Below are 18566 nucleotides of genomic sequence, written 5' to 3' on the forward strand. Positions count from 1 at the left end.
AATGCAACTTTGATATTTTTTGACTAGGGGATTTCAGCTTCCTTAATCAGTTCTTTTTGTAAATGTATTATATTTAGTATAAAATCCCACCTTGTTTTAAAGAGTAGGAATCAAGAGTTGTATTTCATGCTACAGGGGGATATCAAATGGACTGGACTTCTGGTAAAATTTCACCAGTTCTGTTTTGTAGGTGGACTGTTCCAACAAAATCAGCATAGAAACCTGAGTATTAAAGTAAACACTATATTTGGGGAAATTTCCTCTTCAGATGGTTTCCTCCCTCTTCTCTCATCTCACACTTTTTGTTTGAGATTCTGTGGGAAAAATGAACTCTGTCACTTTACCTTGTGGCATAATTCCGGTGTCGAGCAGACCATTTATTCTTTGTCTGTTAAGAATTATTCCAAGCTAAACACTATAATCTTTAGCTCAGCTAGTTTGGCTTCTGCAGACTTTTTTTTTTACCCTTTAGTCCTGAAAATCTTTGGACGTCAGCTCTAGAAGTATCTGATGTGTTACGAGGACCATGCAGTGTTTGCAGTGTACGTTTACAGAGAGCTGCTGCAGACTGTTGGTTGGGTACTTTGCTGGTATTTTCTTGTCTGTACATTACTCACTATATGGTAGCTTTACTTAACTGTAGTTTTGAAAGCATGATTAACGATTGAATTTCTTTGACCTTTAAATACGATGAAGTCACCCTGTCATACATTTATGTCAAGAGTTTTTCAACACTGGAGCTTTCCATTAATAGCAGGATCTTAATTTTATTTGTTTAGGCATCATAATCTTAGGCTGGAGCATTAGCTTCATCACAGAGAGAATAATTTCTATACATGTAGTACAGCTGCACTGAAGAGGTTATATAAAACAAGCTGAAACTTTGAGTAATTACTCTACAGTATGACATCTGCATATTTCCACACTGCAAATAGTTCAAAAAACTGAAAACAATGGAATTTTAAGACAACCTCCATTCATCTGCTCCCCACATGAAACCTTTGCGTCCACCACAGGACAAAATACAACTTCTGTGCTAAAGCCAGAAGCACTTAGGCGTGGCTAGACAATGAGAAAACCTCCAAACTATTAAACCATAAAAGTGGAAAAAACAGAATGTTGTGTTTTATTGTAGGTTCGGGAACTGCAAACACGTTTGCAAAGCGTGCAGGCAACAGGCCCATCCAGCCCAAGTCGTCTCACTTCTGCCAATCGACCCATTAATCCCAGCACTGGAGAGCTGAGCACAAGCAGCAGTAGCAATGACATTCCCATAGCCAAGGTGAGCTATTGTGTGTTGCAGTAATGCTTCTCATTATCTGGGAGAAGCAGGCTTCATTTTGCACAGCTGCTGTGCAAGTGTGTGATTAACTGGGAGATAGCTAGAAACCCCAGAGTTTTCTGGGGTCCTAAGCAGGCCTGTGAACTTGAGCTGCAGAAAAGCGCTAGTTAATTAAGCGCTAATGATTGTAATTCTCTCAGAGCACAGGTGTCAATTTTACAGCAGTTTACTTTGGGTTTGCAAGTGTAGTCAGTGAACAAATGCATTTTGTGTAATCTTTATGGAGTGTGGGTTCCTGTGTAACCTATGCAGCATTCTGATTTACAGATTGCTGAAAGAGTGAAGTTGTCAAAGACAAGATCAGAGTCTTCATCATCTGATAGACCTGTCTTAGGATCAGAAATCAGCAGCATAGGGGTAAGGACTAGTAATTATGTGCGTGCATGATACCTTCTGAAGATGACCTGTGTTCTATTAAAAACAGCATTGTTTTCTTACTAAATTAATATATGAGCTAACTGAAAATACTTTAAAAGTTATTTTGAGAAAAATATTTCAACAGAGAATATTTCACCCAGTATTAAGATCTGATAACTGGTGGCTAGAAATCACTCTCTTGAGTGACTTCAAGAGGGTAATTTTGGAGTCGATTCCTCCAAATTACTGTTCTTCAAGAAAAGACTGTTCAGTTGCATTTCACAACTTAAATCAACAGAAAACTGAGTTCTGCTTTGTAATGCCAGTGTAAATCTGTAGTGCTGTTGTTACTGTGTGTTAATACTTGTTTCACTGAAGAACTTAGCTCTGACCTTTTGCTAAGCTTTCAAGAAAGTAAATAACTTGCGTATTAGGCTTTTTAAATGTATGATGAAATAGTGGACTTCACCCTTTGGTTAGTAGAATTTTAAATCAAAATAGTTGTTTCTTAAAGTTGAAACTTGTAAATGTTCTATTCAATATAAAATTCATAGAAAAAACTGAATAATGAATGCCTTGAAGTGAGTGCATGCAAGCAAATGCAGTTCTCAATGCAGACTGCCTGTGGGAGGAATCCAGTGGTTATCTGTTCACAATGATCTATTAACTGTCCTGTGCAGGTGTCTAGTACTGTGGCTGAACATTTGGCACATTCCCTCCAAGACTGCTCAAACATCCAGGAAATCTTCCAGACTCTTTATTCACATGGATCTGCTATCTCTGAAAGTAAAATCCGAGAGTTTGAAGTAGAGACAGAGAGATTAAATAGGTAAGGTTGAAAGTTAGATATGCTCAAATGTGTTGTCTGCTATTAGCTTTGTTAAAGTTACTACTTGTTTATTCTTTCTGAACATTTCTTGGTTCAGTCCCAGCTCAACTATGGCAGCTGCAGATAAACATGGAATGTAGTTGATGAAGAGAAGATTGAATTGTATGCTAAGGATTCTTTCCGTTAGTATGACAGTTTGGTCGTGCATTATTAGATCAGCATGGCACCTTCACCTGTGACAATTTGCACTGTAGAGTGTCCTTCTCTATGACTGACCAAGTAGACATGGCATCTTTTTTCGTAAGACACATCACTGCTAGAAATATGGATTCCCCTAACTTATTCTCTGTCATTCTGGAACTAGCTTGCTTGGTTTTGTCCTGATGAAACAAAATTACAGCATTAACTGTATCAGTGAATGTACCAATGTATGGTGGTGTAGTATATATACCAGTAAATAGACATGTCTGCAGAAGAAAGATGGCAGCTTTCTGGTTGCACTTAAAGTACTGCTGGTGTTAACCTTCAATAAGCACTATCAAAACCAATGCTTCATGTCCTCTTCAGCACATAAAATCAAAACTGTGCATCAGGAACATGAGAATCGTGTCTCAGCATGTTTCCTTCCAAGTTCTCCCTTCCCCACAGCTATCTCAAATTTAGTCTGATCAGTACAGTATCTCTTTTATTAGTAGCTCATGTTTTTGTAGTGCTGCAAAATACACTCTTTCTTTTCTTTTTTCTTTTTTTCTTTCTTTTTTCTCTTTTTTCTGTGCACTGCACAATTACACTTTCACAACATGTATCCTTATAGGAGGTTTCAAAGAAGTTATAGAAGGTGAAGCATCTGAGAGTTCTAGCAGCTAGGAGAGTCAGGGCTTTATTCTGACCCTTCTTTGAATAAATGGTATACTAGCCCTTCTCCTTCTTCTTGTGTTTGTTAGGAAGTCAGTGATTTTAGAGTTCTGGATGGCACTGATCTCTTCATTAGCTACCTGTCCAAATTTTGAAATAATTTGCCTGTTTTCAGTGTATGTCCAACTCTGAAGATTAGACGTAGTACATTTATGTGTAGTGCAGTTATCAGCAGTGAGAATAAACAGTAATACTGATATTCTGAAGGGTCATTTTCAGATTCAGAGCCAACCTCATTGAGCATAATATTACAATTGAGTTCTGATATGAGCTTCTGTTCGGCTATTGCCAGAACTTCTGGAGATTTCATTGCCTCATTGAAACTTCGTATTTTGAAAGTTACCTCTCTAATCATAGCCAAAATATTACTTCAAGTGAAACACTTATTCTGGATGTTCTAAAGAAAGGGAGCATTTATGCAGCTGCATTACCCCTACACACACCCACACATTGCACTAATGAGTATGCCACTTAAAACAAGACACAAATGTGGAAGCAGGAAGTGAGGAATGGAGGTAGAAAAACTAAGCAAAAGGTTAATATGAAACTCTCTTTACTCAGTCTTGTGGCTACAAAATAAGGGTACAGCTTCCTGCTTGCTGCGGTTGCACAGGGTTGTGATTACATTTTATGGGAAGGAGAGGAGAAGAAGCTGTTGTAAGAGAAATTGCTATCTTCTTGGCTGTTGATATGGGACACAGATTTGCCATCTTCATTAAAAACCTGTGTAGACCAAATGGTATGTGTTGTTTTAAATTACGGTTGTTGTAGAGTTTACAGGACAGTGTCTGGAAGCTAAGCTTGAAGGTTGCAAATTCCTTTCTTTTCTACAGCCGTATTGAGCACTTGAAATCCCAGAATGACTTGTTAACAATAACACTGGAGGAGTGCAAGAGCAATGCCGAGAGGATGAGCATGCTTGTTGGGAAGTATGAGTCCAATGCCACAGCCCTCAGGCTTGCATTGCAATACAGGTATGTGCCTATGCAGAGGGTGTCTCAGCCAGAAAAAGAGGGAGTGGGGAAGACTTGATAGAAGTCTTTGATGGGGAAATTGTTGGTGTGCCATAGTTATACTGTTTCTTTTTGTTTCCTCCCTGAAAAAATGGCCCTTTGGTTAAACTCCTTGACAAATTACAGAACTGAAGTTACTGATAAAAGTGTGTTTCAGCTGTAGTTCACCAGCAGTAGTGAACTCGATCTAATAGAAATATACAGATTTATCTTTTAATTTTTAAATACTGAATTAACATTGAATTAGGGGTTGTGTGCAGGTTCAAACTGTCCCTGCTGTATCCAGTCTTAAGATACAGGCTTTCTGTATTGTGTTTGCACCTTTCACAAGACTAGTGGACCAAAGGGTAGTATTGTACTCCACAAAATGCAGAGCGACTTTATGTTATGTCAGTTGGAATTGTGGATGAATTGCTTGGTATCTGGTTACAAGTATCTAAATTTGCTTTAAACTATATGTAAAAAGATGGTGTCGTTTAACTTCTTCAACTGCAACTAATTTGGAACAGGCAGTTCTGGTCTTAAGACAAATTGTGTGCCTTTTAAAGAATGTATTCTGTTACTATCAGCCTTGAGCAGATTACAAGGAAATGTAAATTGCGAATATGTTTATTAATATATATATTTTCAAAAACATTAGAATGCAACAGGAATGAGTGACTCAGAACTATATTTAGAAGCCATTGTGTTGTAAAGAGGAAAATCTTAGAGACAGGACAGAGCAACAAGTATTTTTCTTTTCTTTTCTTCTTACTATACTTTGTATAGTATAGTTATACTGTAGAGTACAGAATACTATATTTTGTATAGTAAGAAGGCCTGCAAAAAGTTTATCAAAGGGATCACATCGACCACCATTCGTATTGTTGACTGTTTCAAACATGCTTCTGGAGCTTACTTCACATTAGGTTGTCTCTTCTATTTTAACTTGTTACCTTAGTTGAGGCCAACCCGGGACCATCATAAGGAAGGAGAGACTGTTGAATGCTTCTGATAGAAGCTATGTGTGTTATGCCATTTAATATCCCTACTGTTAGACAAGTAGTAGGGAATCATGCAGTTCATCAGCTACCTCTTTTTCTTGGTGCTATTGCAGGTATTCTTCCCCTCTAAATTGCAGATATATTTTGTGTGATTTTTGTTTTCTGTGTTTTGTTTTCTCTTTCAGTGAACAGTGCATAGAAGCATACGAGCTGCTGTTGGCATTGGCAGAAAGTGAGCAGAGTCTCATTCTTGGGCAGTTCAGAGCCGCAGGTGTTGGTTCTGTTGGTAAGATGTCAATTGATCACTTTATTTAAATTTTTTTTTTTGCATGTCAGTTAGCATTAGAGCTAGTTGTAACAGTGAATCATCTCATGACCCATCACTTAAGAATGGTCTCTGGTCTTTTCTTGTTTTTAACTAAGTAAACCATTTCACACACCCAAAAAATAGGGGAAAAGGAAAAGAGAGACAGGAATTAAATCATAAAATTCACCAGCAATTTAAATTAACCTACCTGTACTATCACAAGGGGATGCCTGTTCTGGCAGTGGTGAGGCTGCTACAGCCATGCAACTGTACAGAGTGGAATTACTGAACAGTATGAGCATATGTGGCTTAGGGCCATACAGCTGTGGTAACTGCAAGTACGGATTTTGTTTGAACCAGCAACATTGACCCCCTAGAAACTGAGTGTAGTCTTATGAAAAACTGGGATTAAGACAATACAAAGGTAGGGTTGAATAGTTACCAAAAAAAAATTTTGCTCTAGTTTTTCACTCCACATTTTACCTTTGCTCTGAAATTTTAAAACATTGTATCTCGTTTTACTGTGTTGTGGGGGTTATTAGCCTATATGTTCTCGGTTTTTCATATTTTGCAGATAGTTAATCTTGTGGCTAGGTGTTGTTTTTTAATATGCTGCTCACTAAGTAATGAATGAGCCGCTATGATAGGTACAGTTCAGAAGTGTTTGGAGCTTGACATTGCTGCTGGCTCCACTTTTCTGATAGAAAGAGGTGTTTACACAATAAACGTTAACCTATGTTTTATAGTCCCATCCGTTTTACTGATAGGAGAAGGTAGCCATAGTAATCTTCAAGTAGAAAGAGGGGAAGCCTTCAGAGAGAGAAGAATAGCCCTTCATGCTGTGCTAAGACGTAGTAACTGCCTGGTTGAGACAGTATTATAGTGCTAGCTTCTCAGGAATCACTGAAATGTAAATGGAAAGCTTTTAGAGATGGAGTGACCATCTGGCTTTAGAGCCACAGGACTGACACGGTCAGCTTCTTGTTTCAGATGACTAGGTGCACTCAGCCCGCAGTTGCTGTGCTGCTAACCATGACCCTTAGTTTGTATCTCTCCCAGTGCTAGAAGCAGGCCCTTGTCTACCTGTCTTGGCCTGTGCAGTGTGTGCCATATGCTAAACATTAGAGTGGATGCCTGAGATTTTTATCCACCTTTCTTCCAGACTCTGGTCATTCCTTTCCACAATGTGCTAGTGAGCTTTCCCTGCTGGCAGAGATCAGTGGCCAGAAAAAGTGAATTAATTTAGTCCTGGGTTTTCTGTTCACATAGGTGGCAGAAAAAGAGCTTAGAAGGGAGAAATACTTCGGGTTTGAGTAGGGTTTCATCTCACGTGCATTTTATGAAAGAGAGTGTAGTTTACTTTTTATATAGGTGTCTGTCTACAGCTCTTAATTATGGTATTACCAGTTACAGCTCTGTGGTAGAAATAGTGCCAATTTCCCATTACATAACACAGCTTGGAGGAAGTTGTGTTTGGTTTATGTACCTTTACTTCACTGTGAAATTTGATTAAAACACCTAGATAACATAGCAGATTTTTGGTTTGAAGATCAGTCAAGTTTTATATCAACATCTGTGAGTTGAAAATTCATGGGAGTTGCTTCTGCATCACTTAGAGCTGAGCATATCCAGCTGCTCGTAACAGAACATTGTCCCTTCCTTTTTTCTGCATTAATGTTACTTCTAGTGCATGCACTTCACTCAGCAAGTGTGAAGTGTGGGTAATTGGTCTTTGACTCAAATAAGGATGAAATTAAAATCTGACCTAGAGCGAACTGGGTTTTTTTAATAGTCTCTAACATCTTTGCATTGTGTGTGGTAAAATATGAATATATTATCACTTTTCTGAGACTTCCAGCGTAGCCACTAATGTGTCTTACTTTAATGACTTGTCTCCATCTGGAGTTAGGACTATAAGAATAGTGACAGTGGTGGTTTCTGTCCTGCCTCTGCTGAAGGGATGGCTTACCAGCTGTATAGATACTGCATAACCACTAGAAATTATAGCAAATTAATAAACACCCGTGGTAGTTTTCTTTTGGTTTAGTATGCATGACTATAAACGCTGAAAGGCTGTATCTAAGCAGTAAGGCAATTCTTCCAGCTGGAAAGGTAACCTGTAAGAAGGTGTTCTGCAAACCATTAGGCTTGAGATAAAGGTGCTTGTGAGAAGAAGCACTGGAAATGACCGCACTGTGAAACAGGACTGGACTGATTGGACTAAGAGTTGTAATTTAGGCTGAGGCTTTTCCAGTGTATTATTAATTTGAACAACCTAACCTAATCCTAATGCACAATGTACACCCTTACAAACAGACAAGCTAGTGAAGATAAAACATCCCTTAAGACATGTACCTGGAGCAACAAGTACCTGGAGCTTGTAGCTGGGAGGGAGATGCATTGAGGCCAGTAGCCCAGTTACCACTGATGCTCACACAGAAATGAAGTTACTTTTACATCACAGATTGGTAATTTATTGTCATCGTTTTGGTATAAACTGAGAGCGCATAGAAGCATCTCTACTCTTGCCTTAATTTCTATCACCCTCCTCAAAGCTCTGAAACAGATTGTTTGCTTGAAAACTAGGAGACCAGACAGGTGATGAAAACATCACCCAGATGCTTAAGAGAGCTCATGACTGCAGGAAGACAGCTGAGAATGCAGCAAAAGCCTTGCTGATGAAACTAGATGGGAGCTGCGGGGGAGCCTATGCAATCACAGGCTGTAGCGTGCAGCCATGGGAAAGCCTGTCATCCAACAGCCACACAAGGTAACTGCAACTCTTCTGCTCCTCTAATCCCCAAGGGTTTGATTTTAGACCAGAAGTTATGTTGTATTGTATTTGCTGACCTACCTCCCTCACCTCAGTCCACTGGCTTCTTTGCTTTGATTTGTAAGTCACCATGCCTCAGTGGTCTGATTGTCTTTAGGCTTTGAGCAACTCCAGCCAAGAATGGTTTTGTATAAATTTGTTGCAAATGGGTGACTCTGAACTTTGATCTTCCTCATAAAGGGCAAAACCATTATGTTTGTTTTACTTCAATGACTTTCTTGCTGTTTTATTGGAACTCAAATCACGTACTTCTTACTCATATCTATTGTATGCAGACAGCACAGACGTACAGAGAACCAGAGATCGGAAGTATGCTTCCATCAGCGTTTTGGAGTCCTCAAGAATTGTTTTTCTAAATGTTGCAAATCCAGCCATTTTATTTTAAACCATTTCCTCTCCCTTCTCATTTCCCTTTGCCCCCCTCCAAATTCTTCCCTCCCATGCTATTCTTTTGCACATGGAGTGACAAATGAACATCAAGACAGACAGAGTGGATTCTTCCAGGAAAGGCTGGATATTGCAGTTTTTCTGAAGACCTATAAAATAATGAAACTTAAATGAGCTATTATTGCAGAAGTGTTCCAGTTCAAATACATCTGCTAGCAGCTTCATTTTGAGTTGTTGCCTGCCTGCAGTGTAATTGTACTGTGTGCAGTGAATATGTGTGCTTGTGTGTGGATACGAATTTGGCAAGCATCCTGGATAAATATAGATTAACATTTTTCTTTTTAAAAGTTATTTTGGTTTCTCAGATTCACTCTAAAACTTCATTTTAATTCAGTCTTTGAGCCAGTTCTTTATTCAAATGCTGTCATTTTTTGACACTTTCAGAAGTCTATTTTAGTACTATATCATTTCCTCTTCTTGCTGATGCCTCCTCCAAAGGATCTTGTTTCCTGCCATGTAACAAGCATGGAATAGCTAAAAAGTGAGCAAAAAGGTAACCTGAGGGAACAGGGTCCAAATGTGAGGTAATTTTAACATTTTATTCAAAGAATTTTTATGGTGCACTTTCAGTCCAAGAAAGCTGTATCTTTATATAGAAATTAATGTGGTAGCATCTGCGCTAGTTAACACATTGATCGCTCATTGTACCAAAAGTATTTAGTGACCTTGGAAAGAAGTTATACAAAGCTGTTTCAAATACTTGACTTGCCTCAGTCTGCATGCACTTATGCCATATCTGCACCTGCATGTGAGTATGTTGTAAGTGGCCACATATAGCAAAGCCACTACCTAGGCTGAGCTTGTTTTTCCATTCTGTTATTTGGAAGGGTCATTTTCAGTTGTTCATAACTAACTCAGTGTTTTCCTTCCTTCTGAGATACCTGGTATGTGTTATGGGCATAATTATTTTTTTTCTTGAAAACAATTTAAATCGTTTCCAGTTTTGACACGGGAAATTGGCAGGGGAGGTGGGGCGTGGTGATAGGGGTTCTGTTTTAGTGTTTGTTCTCCTACCCTTTCACCAAAAGTGTTTGGTAGGAATATAGTCTCTACAGTCCTTGCTTTGTTGAACATCATATTTGGTTATTTGAGGGGGAGATTAAGGGAGTAAGGTGTGCGTGTTTGGGGAGGAAAATCATCCCTCATGCTCATTGTTTACTGTGAACTTTTGGTGGTCAGCTGGCAATGTGTGTATGTGTGCACGTAACGTGTTGGCTGAGTAGATAAAGTTTCAGCAGAGTATGATTAAAATGGCATAGGTTTTCAAATTTCATCAGTATAAACTGTGTCATGAAATGTAAAAAAAGGCAAATGTAAATGCTTGTGTGTGCAAGAGAGGTGTTTTAGCTTGAGTCATTGTCGTTGTTGGGTAATTTTTTCTGGCATGAAGCAAGATATTGTACTGAATAAGGTAACTATTGTAATCTGCTTTGATATATGTGGAACATTAGAGCGAAAAGCTTCTCTCACTCACCCGAAGGGCACACAGCAAGTAAGGAACGTGTCATAGGGGCATCCTGGTCAGAACATCACTTACACATTGTCATCACTCCCCCCCCCGCCCCCCACAGTGTAATTTGTCTCTGTCTAAACATACATATCAGTGAAAATATTTCTGAAACTTTACCCTCTCCATGAAATACAAATCTTCTCTTCTTTCCTTCTGTTGTGTTCAAGTGGTATGTGGTAGATTTCTCCTTCCTGTGGACCCTGTCTCAAAATAGAGGCATCCCCTCTTCAGCTTACAGACACATGACACTGTGCCAGCCTGTAGATGGAAAATCTGTGTTGGTTCAAAGGGCACACACTTTTCTATATTTATATCAGTAAATGTTCTATTTCAGGTTTAAAAAATTGAAGATTTTGTCTTTAACTGTCCTTTCCCTATCATTCTGGATCTTTTTTGTTTCTCTCCAGGACACTACTCCTGCTTTTTGGAGTTATCCTGCCTGTGTTGCTAGCTTTCTCAACCCATTAATGTGTGCTCCCTTGTCACTTGGCTCCCTGCTGCTCTAGACGGAGGTCCCATTGCCACGGACTTCCAGCCTTCTATTATTCTTTGATGTTGATGGTTTCCATTTCCTTTTCTTTTCCATTACAATAGCAATCCAAGCAGAGGTAGGATAGCAGACTGCGGATTTCTAGCTGTTCCTGCAGGCTTAATGTTTTTTATTTGTCTTGAAGAACTTGGCAGTCTATAAAACTGGGGAGTAGAACAAGCCCACATCACTAGTGAGTGCTGTGTGAACCACCATTTGGGGACCACTGCACTGAAATGAAAACATTTTTACATTACGTGCTTCAAGCATACTCTGAATCTGCAAGACTGATCTTTTGCCATAGCTGCTCTAGTGTTGCAGGCTTTTAGTTGCAGATGCATATTGCTACCTTTTCCCTTTGAAACCAACTGAGTAAAGAGGTGGTGGGATGATGAAAACTCTGCTTTGCTGAGACTTGTGACAAATGAGTAATTCTCCCTGCTGTTTGAAATCCTGTAGAATAGGGACTTATAATGGAATTGTTGACCCATCTTTAGCTTTGGCATTTCAAATGAGATTCTAAATGTCAAATCACTGAACGCATTACTGAGAATAAATGCTTGGTGAGCCACTAGTGACAAGTGGTTAAAGACTGTGAAAGGGAGCAACTGAAATGAAAAGAAATGAAATCCAATGAAAGAGCATCGCAGAGCTTGTTACTGGTGAAGTGAATAAAAATAATAGCAACTCATTTGGCTGGCAGCAACACAATAATGTTGGCAATTCATTTTTTGAAACTAGAAATAGGTCTGCAGTGTAGTTAGAAGTCATGATTATTTTAATGGACAGAAGATAACTATAGAACATAAATTGCCAGCAAGGTTTGACTGATTGTACCTGGAAAAGAAGGAAACAAAAGAGAAGTACTCCAGTTGTAACACTGACTGAAAATGGTGGATTTTGTTCCTTACAGTGGTAGTAAGCCCAATCTTACATCTGGATTCATGGGGGGAAAGATCTGGTCTCTTACACGCAAAGGAAATTCTTTTCAGTATTACGCAGTGTCACAAAATATCTGAACTCAGCCAAATGTAGGACTATATCTCTCATCAGAATCACCTCAGATTTCAGATAAGTTGCTGACGGACAATTATCTTGGCTGAAGCGTGAAAATAAGTTATTTAGAAATATCCCGACAGGTATCTTAATGTTATCTGCGTAACACTTCATTGCTGGACTGAACTAGTCTCGGAAGCAGGGTAGTTTCACCAAAGGTTCTGATTTTAGCAAATATACTGTTGTTTATCTTTTGGCTGGTTGGAGTATTTTTTAGTTTCTCAGGAAGTTACTGTCTTTCAGCATTGTGCTGTTTCAGATCTCAAGCCACTATGTTCACCTAGAAGAGGTTGGCCCATGTATACTGTGTATCAAATGCATTTTTTAAAGTGTAAGGTTGCGTGCAGACATTCAAGCAAGTTTCATGAGTTCAGTTCTGACAGCATTGTCTTAGTTCTATCAACTTTTGTATTATCTGCAGTTTGCCGAATTGCAGATTTATTTGTTGACTTGATTTTTAACAGATGAACTGAAGCTTATACAGGGTTTTATGGACAGAATTTTGTAGTGTAGAGAAGTTACACAGAGGCACTGTTGGAAGCCTCATTTATATCCATCTACTGCATTTTATACACACATATGTACATGCAAACACACACATGCATGCAGCAAATAAAACTGCACGTTATACTATACCAACCTGCATATTTTCCACAGGGTGTATATGAAAATTAATTTACATCATCCAGGCATGACGTCATTGTAAAAGACCTGAGGGATGAAGAGGGTGGGAAGAACATTTCTCTTTGCTTGTTCTGAGTACAACAGCAGTGAGAATGAGTAGATTGATGTCGTATTCCCTCCAGGTGTGATGAAATTGTGATCCTTTCTCTATCCTTACCTACGTGCTTGAGAAATGAGAAACTGCACATCTTTTGCAACAGTTCCATGTGGTTTCTTGGAAGGATGCGTTATGTTACATATGCATTCTGTCAGTCGGTTTTCCTTTGTCCTGATTGCTGTTAGAAGGGAGAGCAGTATCTGAAATTCAGGATCATATGGTCACCAGCTGTGGGCCCTTAAATAGAGCAGCAATGGACTCACATTATGGGCTGTGGGGAGCTGTATGGTGGGGCTTTTGGAGGAACACACCCTAGCAGATCTGTGATGTGAGAGTTCAGAAACACTGCAGCATTGCTTCTGTCCCTCATCATGCAGCCTCATTTTTACAACAGTGCAAAGTGGGCTTTGTACCCCGGCTTTCTGCAACCCATACTCCTTCTAGTCTTCTGGGTGGGGGCTTGCTGCTAAATGTGGGCGGAGAGGGAAGATTCTTGTCCCTTTGTGTGCTGGCTGAGACAGGTTCCTTGCAAAGCTTCCCTTGCTTTCTGGAAAAAAAAAAAAAAAAGAAAAAAAAAAGAAAAGAAAAAAAAAGAAAAAAAAAAAAAAAAGAAGAAGAAGAGGAGCAGCTTGCTAGCAATTCACCAGAGGAGCCAACTCAGCTGCAGACAGGCAGGCGGGCAGCCAGGACTGAAGTAAAAGCAGCCTGAGTATCACTGGCAACAACCCAGACTGCCTTCCTTAGTTTGGACTGCTCTCCCCTAAAATATACATGCATAGCCATGCATCTTTAAGGGCAAATATCTGTGAATATCCAGTGAGTATGAGATCCAACACAACATAACAATAGACTTTCAGCATTTTTGCTCAGGTTTCATTCCCAGCAGGAGAGCTAGGTTTTCTTTCTTTTGCAAGCAAAAACGGAGATGAGCCATTTGTGTCCCAAGATTTGAAGCCTGTGTAGGCTTTAAAAGCTGTCCTTCCTCCAACAACAGCTGTTTTACATTTAATCCAGAAAAGCTGTGCAATTTCTGTCTTTGGGTGCTGAGGAAACTTGCAACATGACTTCAGTACAGAATTAAGTATTTCTCACATTCTCTATCCCCATAATTTTTATATCAATATCTACTTCAGAGAGGTATCTTTAGACTCTGTATAAGCAAGTTTGTTAAGTGTTTTGAGATTCTCTAATGAAGAACTAAGTATGAACAAAAATTTGTTTCAATCCGACTTTCTGTGTAGTGTAGGTACTGGGTGTTTTTAGCTTCCCTGTAGATGGAAATGGATGAAAACAAAAGCAAAGACCAGTTTACACTTGCAGTAAATATGGCACCTATTATCCCTAAGAAAAGGAAGGAATAATGGGAAATTGACAGAGAACTGTAGTAGAGAACTGTAATGTGATACTTCATGAGAGGGAAGGATTTTGAGAAATCTTTGTAAACCTGCCAGTTCTCCATCTCCTCCAAGTCTGTGCTTGGAATTTGTGGGAACATTTGCAATTATCTGAGGCACTTAAAAATCAATGTAGCTTTAGCTGAGGTAGAACCAAAAGAAAAGAGCAAAATAAAGCCTATCTTGGTAGGCTTCCCCATTTTCACATGCATAATATATTTTAGGACATCATCCTGACTCTCACAGCATGTAGCGGGTGGGGCTTTTTTTCTTCCTACAAAAATGCTGAACAGCAGTGCAATTTGATACAGAAAGTGATTTATTCCCCTGCTGATAACTGAGATCATCTAGCATTCCAGACAAGCGCAGTTAATGGATGACTTATCCCTCACCCAACAGCTGATTACAGGACCTCAGGAGACAGCAGGCAGCTTTGAGTGAGGTTACAGAAACAACATGGCATTTTATTTTCCTTTTAGTGTTATTGCAACTATATTCAGCCCTGGAATGCTGCGGCTGTATCAGTCTTGGCCCCCTGCAGTACTGGCATGCATGTAGGTGGCTAGGCAGCACTGAGCCACCCTTGCTCTAAGACATTAGTTCTCCCTTTCTGCAATCTCTGTGTAAACATTTGTGGGGCAGACTGATGGGCAGTCATTTGCTTGATGCCTGTAGATAGGAGAAGTTTCACCAAGTCTGATGATGACTTTTTATTAAAAATCCTGCTAACTTACGGGTTGGTTTTAAGCCCCTCCAGCCCTGAAGCAATGTCTGTATACTGAGGAATACACCTTAACATGAATTGAAAGATGCTACCTCCTGGCATCTGGCAGTGGAGTTTTGCTCAGGTTTTTTCCTACAAGTATCCATTAAAAATATCTGAGATGATAACTGGTATTGCCATCAGCAGAAATAAATGAGGTCTGGGCTGATTCTTTTTTCTTAGCAGGTGCTTCTTCCCAGACAACATGAAGAATCAATGTCTGAGCAGCAGAGAGAAGCTTGCCCTGCTAGGGTATTGCTAAGAAATCTTGAGTAGCTTTTTGAAAAAAAAATAAAATAAAAAAAAAGACTTGTTTCAGAAGACACCGTTCCAGAAAAAGTAATTCAGTTACATGTCACTGAGTATCTGGCTTTGCAGAGAAGTTGTCACATGATCCAATTTTCTCATGCAGCTTAGAGAATTCATTTCTTCTCTGAATTTGTCACACCCTTTTGCATCTTCTGAACATTGCAACGTCCAGTCCATGCTGCGTGTGTCCTTTCTATGAACTTTTAAGTCAGACTCAGATGTGTTGATGAAGTATAGGGAGAGTGTTTGATGTAAAAATAGAGATTTTATTCCAAATGTTTTTTTAATACGGTTCTTTTCTCTTTCCAGTACTACCAGCTCAACTGCAAGCAGTTGTGATACGGAATTTACAAAGGAGGATGAGCAGCGGCTGAAGGATTACATCCAGCAGTTGAAAAACGACAGGGCAGCAGTGAAACTGACAATGCTGGAGCTGGAGAGCATCCACATTGATCCCCTTAGTTACGACGTTAAACCTCGTGGAGACAGCCAGAGGCTAGACCTGGAAAATGCAGTCTTGATGCAGGAACTTATGGCAATGAAGGTATTTTTTTAATATCCAACAGGCTAACTGCACTGCTGACAATGCCCCTGTGCTACAAAAACATGCTCAGTCACACCCACGGGAGGATTTGATAGTGATCACTGGGTAATAAAGGGTAACTTTGTTGAAACAAATAATCAGGGATAAAACTCCAGTAGTTAGAAAGTGACAGAAGGCAATGCATTAACAGTGACGAGCTATGTGTGTTTTGAATTAGGCGAGGACTTCATCCGTGGCTCTAAACTTGGAATGCTCTCCTTGACAAACCAGATGCTCTCTCAGAGATATGGCAGCTGAGTTGCTTGAGGGTGACCAAAAGCATGATACAGCACTTCCCAAGAGACAGTTCATTACTTTACTTACAAGCTTGCAAATGTGCATCTTGAATATTTGTGAACTGAAGCAGAACAAATTCACCTCCTTTTAATAGTGCCATGGGAGGAGGAATGGTCTGTCAGAAGCTATCATCCCTAATGCTCTCCAGCAGTCGGTCACAAGTCCAGAGCTGTTCTAGGCACTGTGTTGCAATCTGTAGATTGCAACAGTTCAGAGCCTAAGCAAAGACACTGGTATATAATGACATGCAGTAACAGAGGTTTTCAGAGAAAACTCTGGTCCCTCAGGCCTGGTTTACCCATCCAGTTCTAAAGATGTGATCTAGAAAAACTGGCCTTTATTGACCAGGTATAGAGCTTATATCATTTTAAATCTGGCTTCTGTATTGATTTTGAGAGGGGTGAACTAAAACATAGGAACATACTAAAGGCAATACCAGCACATGTCTGCATTTAGAAATTGTCTGGTTTTGGTTCAGTTTGTGTAGGTTTAATTTCTGCATGTTAGCAAGTCCTATTTTAGTCAGCTAATGGCAGATATGTCAGATGATGGTATCTTATGGGACAGCAAATCCTAATAGTTTTGTAAGCTTCTCAAGCTATAGATTTTTGTTCAGATGTGCTACTGCTGGCTAACTGGTAGGTTAGGAATGATAATTATGTTCTTAGTGGTGCTGCCTTTCCGTAATGACAAATACAGTTTTGCAATAATGCGCTCAATATTTGCAGTTCAGAAAAAAAGATTGCCTGCTACCAGTCAGAAGATTTAAAGTTGTGTTAGTTGTTTGAATATATTGTGGCTAACAGCAATATACTCCCCATAATTAAAGCATGCAAGACGTACTGGAAGACATTTGTAGATAATTAGATGTATATTTCAGATATCACACTTCCTTCTCCTCTTTTGCGTCCAGATTTTCCCTGAAATCTCTTGTACACCATTCTTACCTCTATCTTTAAATTGATTGGTAAAGCCAAACTGCAGAGCTATCCCTTGTGATTAATGCCTTTGCATTCCCTGACCTGGCAGGAACATGAACAGTTGCATGTCCTAATTTCTGGCACAGTTTTGAGTGCTGGTAATCCTTTTGTTCACTAAATGATCGTCTAACTTGTTTTTGACGTATGGTGTCCACTCATAACTTTTGGCTGGACCTAGCATGTTGAGTTTTCACTGCAGGAATTGTCCCTAGAAGAAGAAATCTTTCTTCTTGGTTGGTTTGTGTGCAGTGCATTCTGGAACAGATACACATTTTACACAGGTGGCTGAAGTCACCTTCAGTCCTTTCTGGTGCAGAGAAACTGGCAGTACTGTTACTGTTTATAATTTGTTGTACTTTGCTGGAATTCACAACTGCAGGAAATCCCTAGGTTTCTGAAAGGGGATATGGTGAATACTCAAGTTTGTCAAAGTTTGGAATGGATTTGTTGGTAAGTGCTCTCCTGCTACAGAAATTGAAAATTCCTGCTTTTCTTCTATGCATAGAGCATTACAAAAGGCACAGTGGCACTCTGCGTGCTTTGGTCCCAACAGAATGTGCTACCTTATTAGCATCCATGGTTGTTGCTCAGGTCTGCATTACACCTTGCTCTTACATTCAGCAAGCTATAACATAGCTGAACTTATGGGTGGGACTCATGGATGTCTTGGCTTTCTGAGTGTATTGTTTGTATCTATTATTTGGAACATGTACCTCATACAGAATAGCATATGCATCTGCCTTCTGAGACAACTGGAGAATTTAAATTTCCTTATGGTATTTTATTTAACTTGAAGCAGTTGGACTCATCTGTGCTGCAGAGGACCTCATCATGTAGCAGCTCTTAATTTGTTCCCTCCCTTCCACATTCTTAGCAAGGATGATACAGGCTGATTGAGCTGCTCAAGGATTTCCTGCATTGCTGGGTCTTACAACCTGCTGCTGTCTTCCTGAAACTTGTATCTGTGTTGGAATCTCTGCTGCATCTTTCGGTACCTTTCATTTATAACTCGCAGTAAAAACTGATCACCACATCAGTCATATTACTTCTTGCATCTATGCATTATGCTGATAATGTTCTGAAAATGCCTTTACACCAGTAGTTCTTCATTATTGATGAAAATGATCCATAAAAAGATGGTTTGGGGATGGTCTATCTGTTGCCCTGTTTTGTTTTGTTTTTTAACTGATCCAGCATGTAAGACATAGTGGTCCACCAGTACTTCTGTAAAATCCAATTCTTTGCTTCAAGCAATAATTAACCGTGTTTCCAAATATATTCTCATCTGTGGTTTGTCATCATTCAGTGGTCTTGCTTTGAGGTCAGTTGTTGTCATGC

General features: G+C 39.5%; 1 protein-coding gene across 4 annotated transcripts in view; it reads left to right on the forward strand.

Annotated features, from left to right (window-relative positions):
* The window catches only part of MCC (MCC regulator of WNT signaling pathway), a 224389-nt gene that overhangs the window by 185943 nt on the left and 19880 nt on the right, over window positions 1–18566 (forward strand). For all 4 annotated transcript variants that reach the window (XM_030005850.2, XM_030005851.2, XM_030005852.2 and 1 more), the window contains 7 exons: window positions 1136–1282; window positions 1610–1699; window positions 2380–2528; window positions 4277–4417; window positions 5625–5725; window positions 8333–8516; window positions 15678–15912. In XM_030005850.2, coding sequence (XP_029861710.1) covers window positions 1136–1282; window positions 1610–1699; window positions 2380–2528; window positions 4277–4417; window positions 5625–5725; window positions 8333–8516; window positions 15678–15912 — 1047 coding nt within the window. The remainder of the gene's footprint in view (window positions 1–1135; window positions 1283–1609; window positions 1700–2379; window positions 2529–4276; window positions 4418–5624; window positions 5726–8332; window positions 8517–15677; window positions 15913–18566) is intronic.

Source organism: Aquila chrysaetos, chromosome Z (genome assembly GCF_900496995.4).
Source record: "Aquila chrysaetos chrysaetos chromosome Z, bAquChr1.4, whole genome shotgun sequence".
Lineage (NCBI taxonomy): Eukaryota > Metazoa > Chordata > Aves > Accipitriformes > Accipitridae > Aquila > Aquila chrysaetos.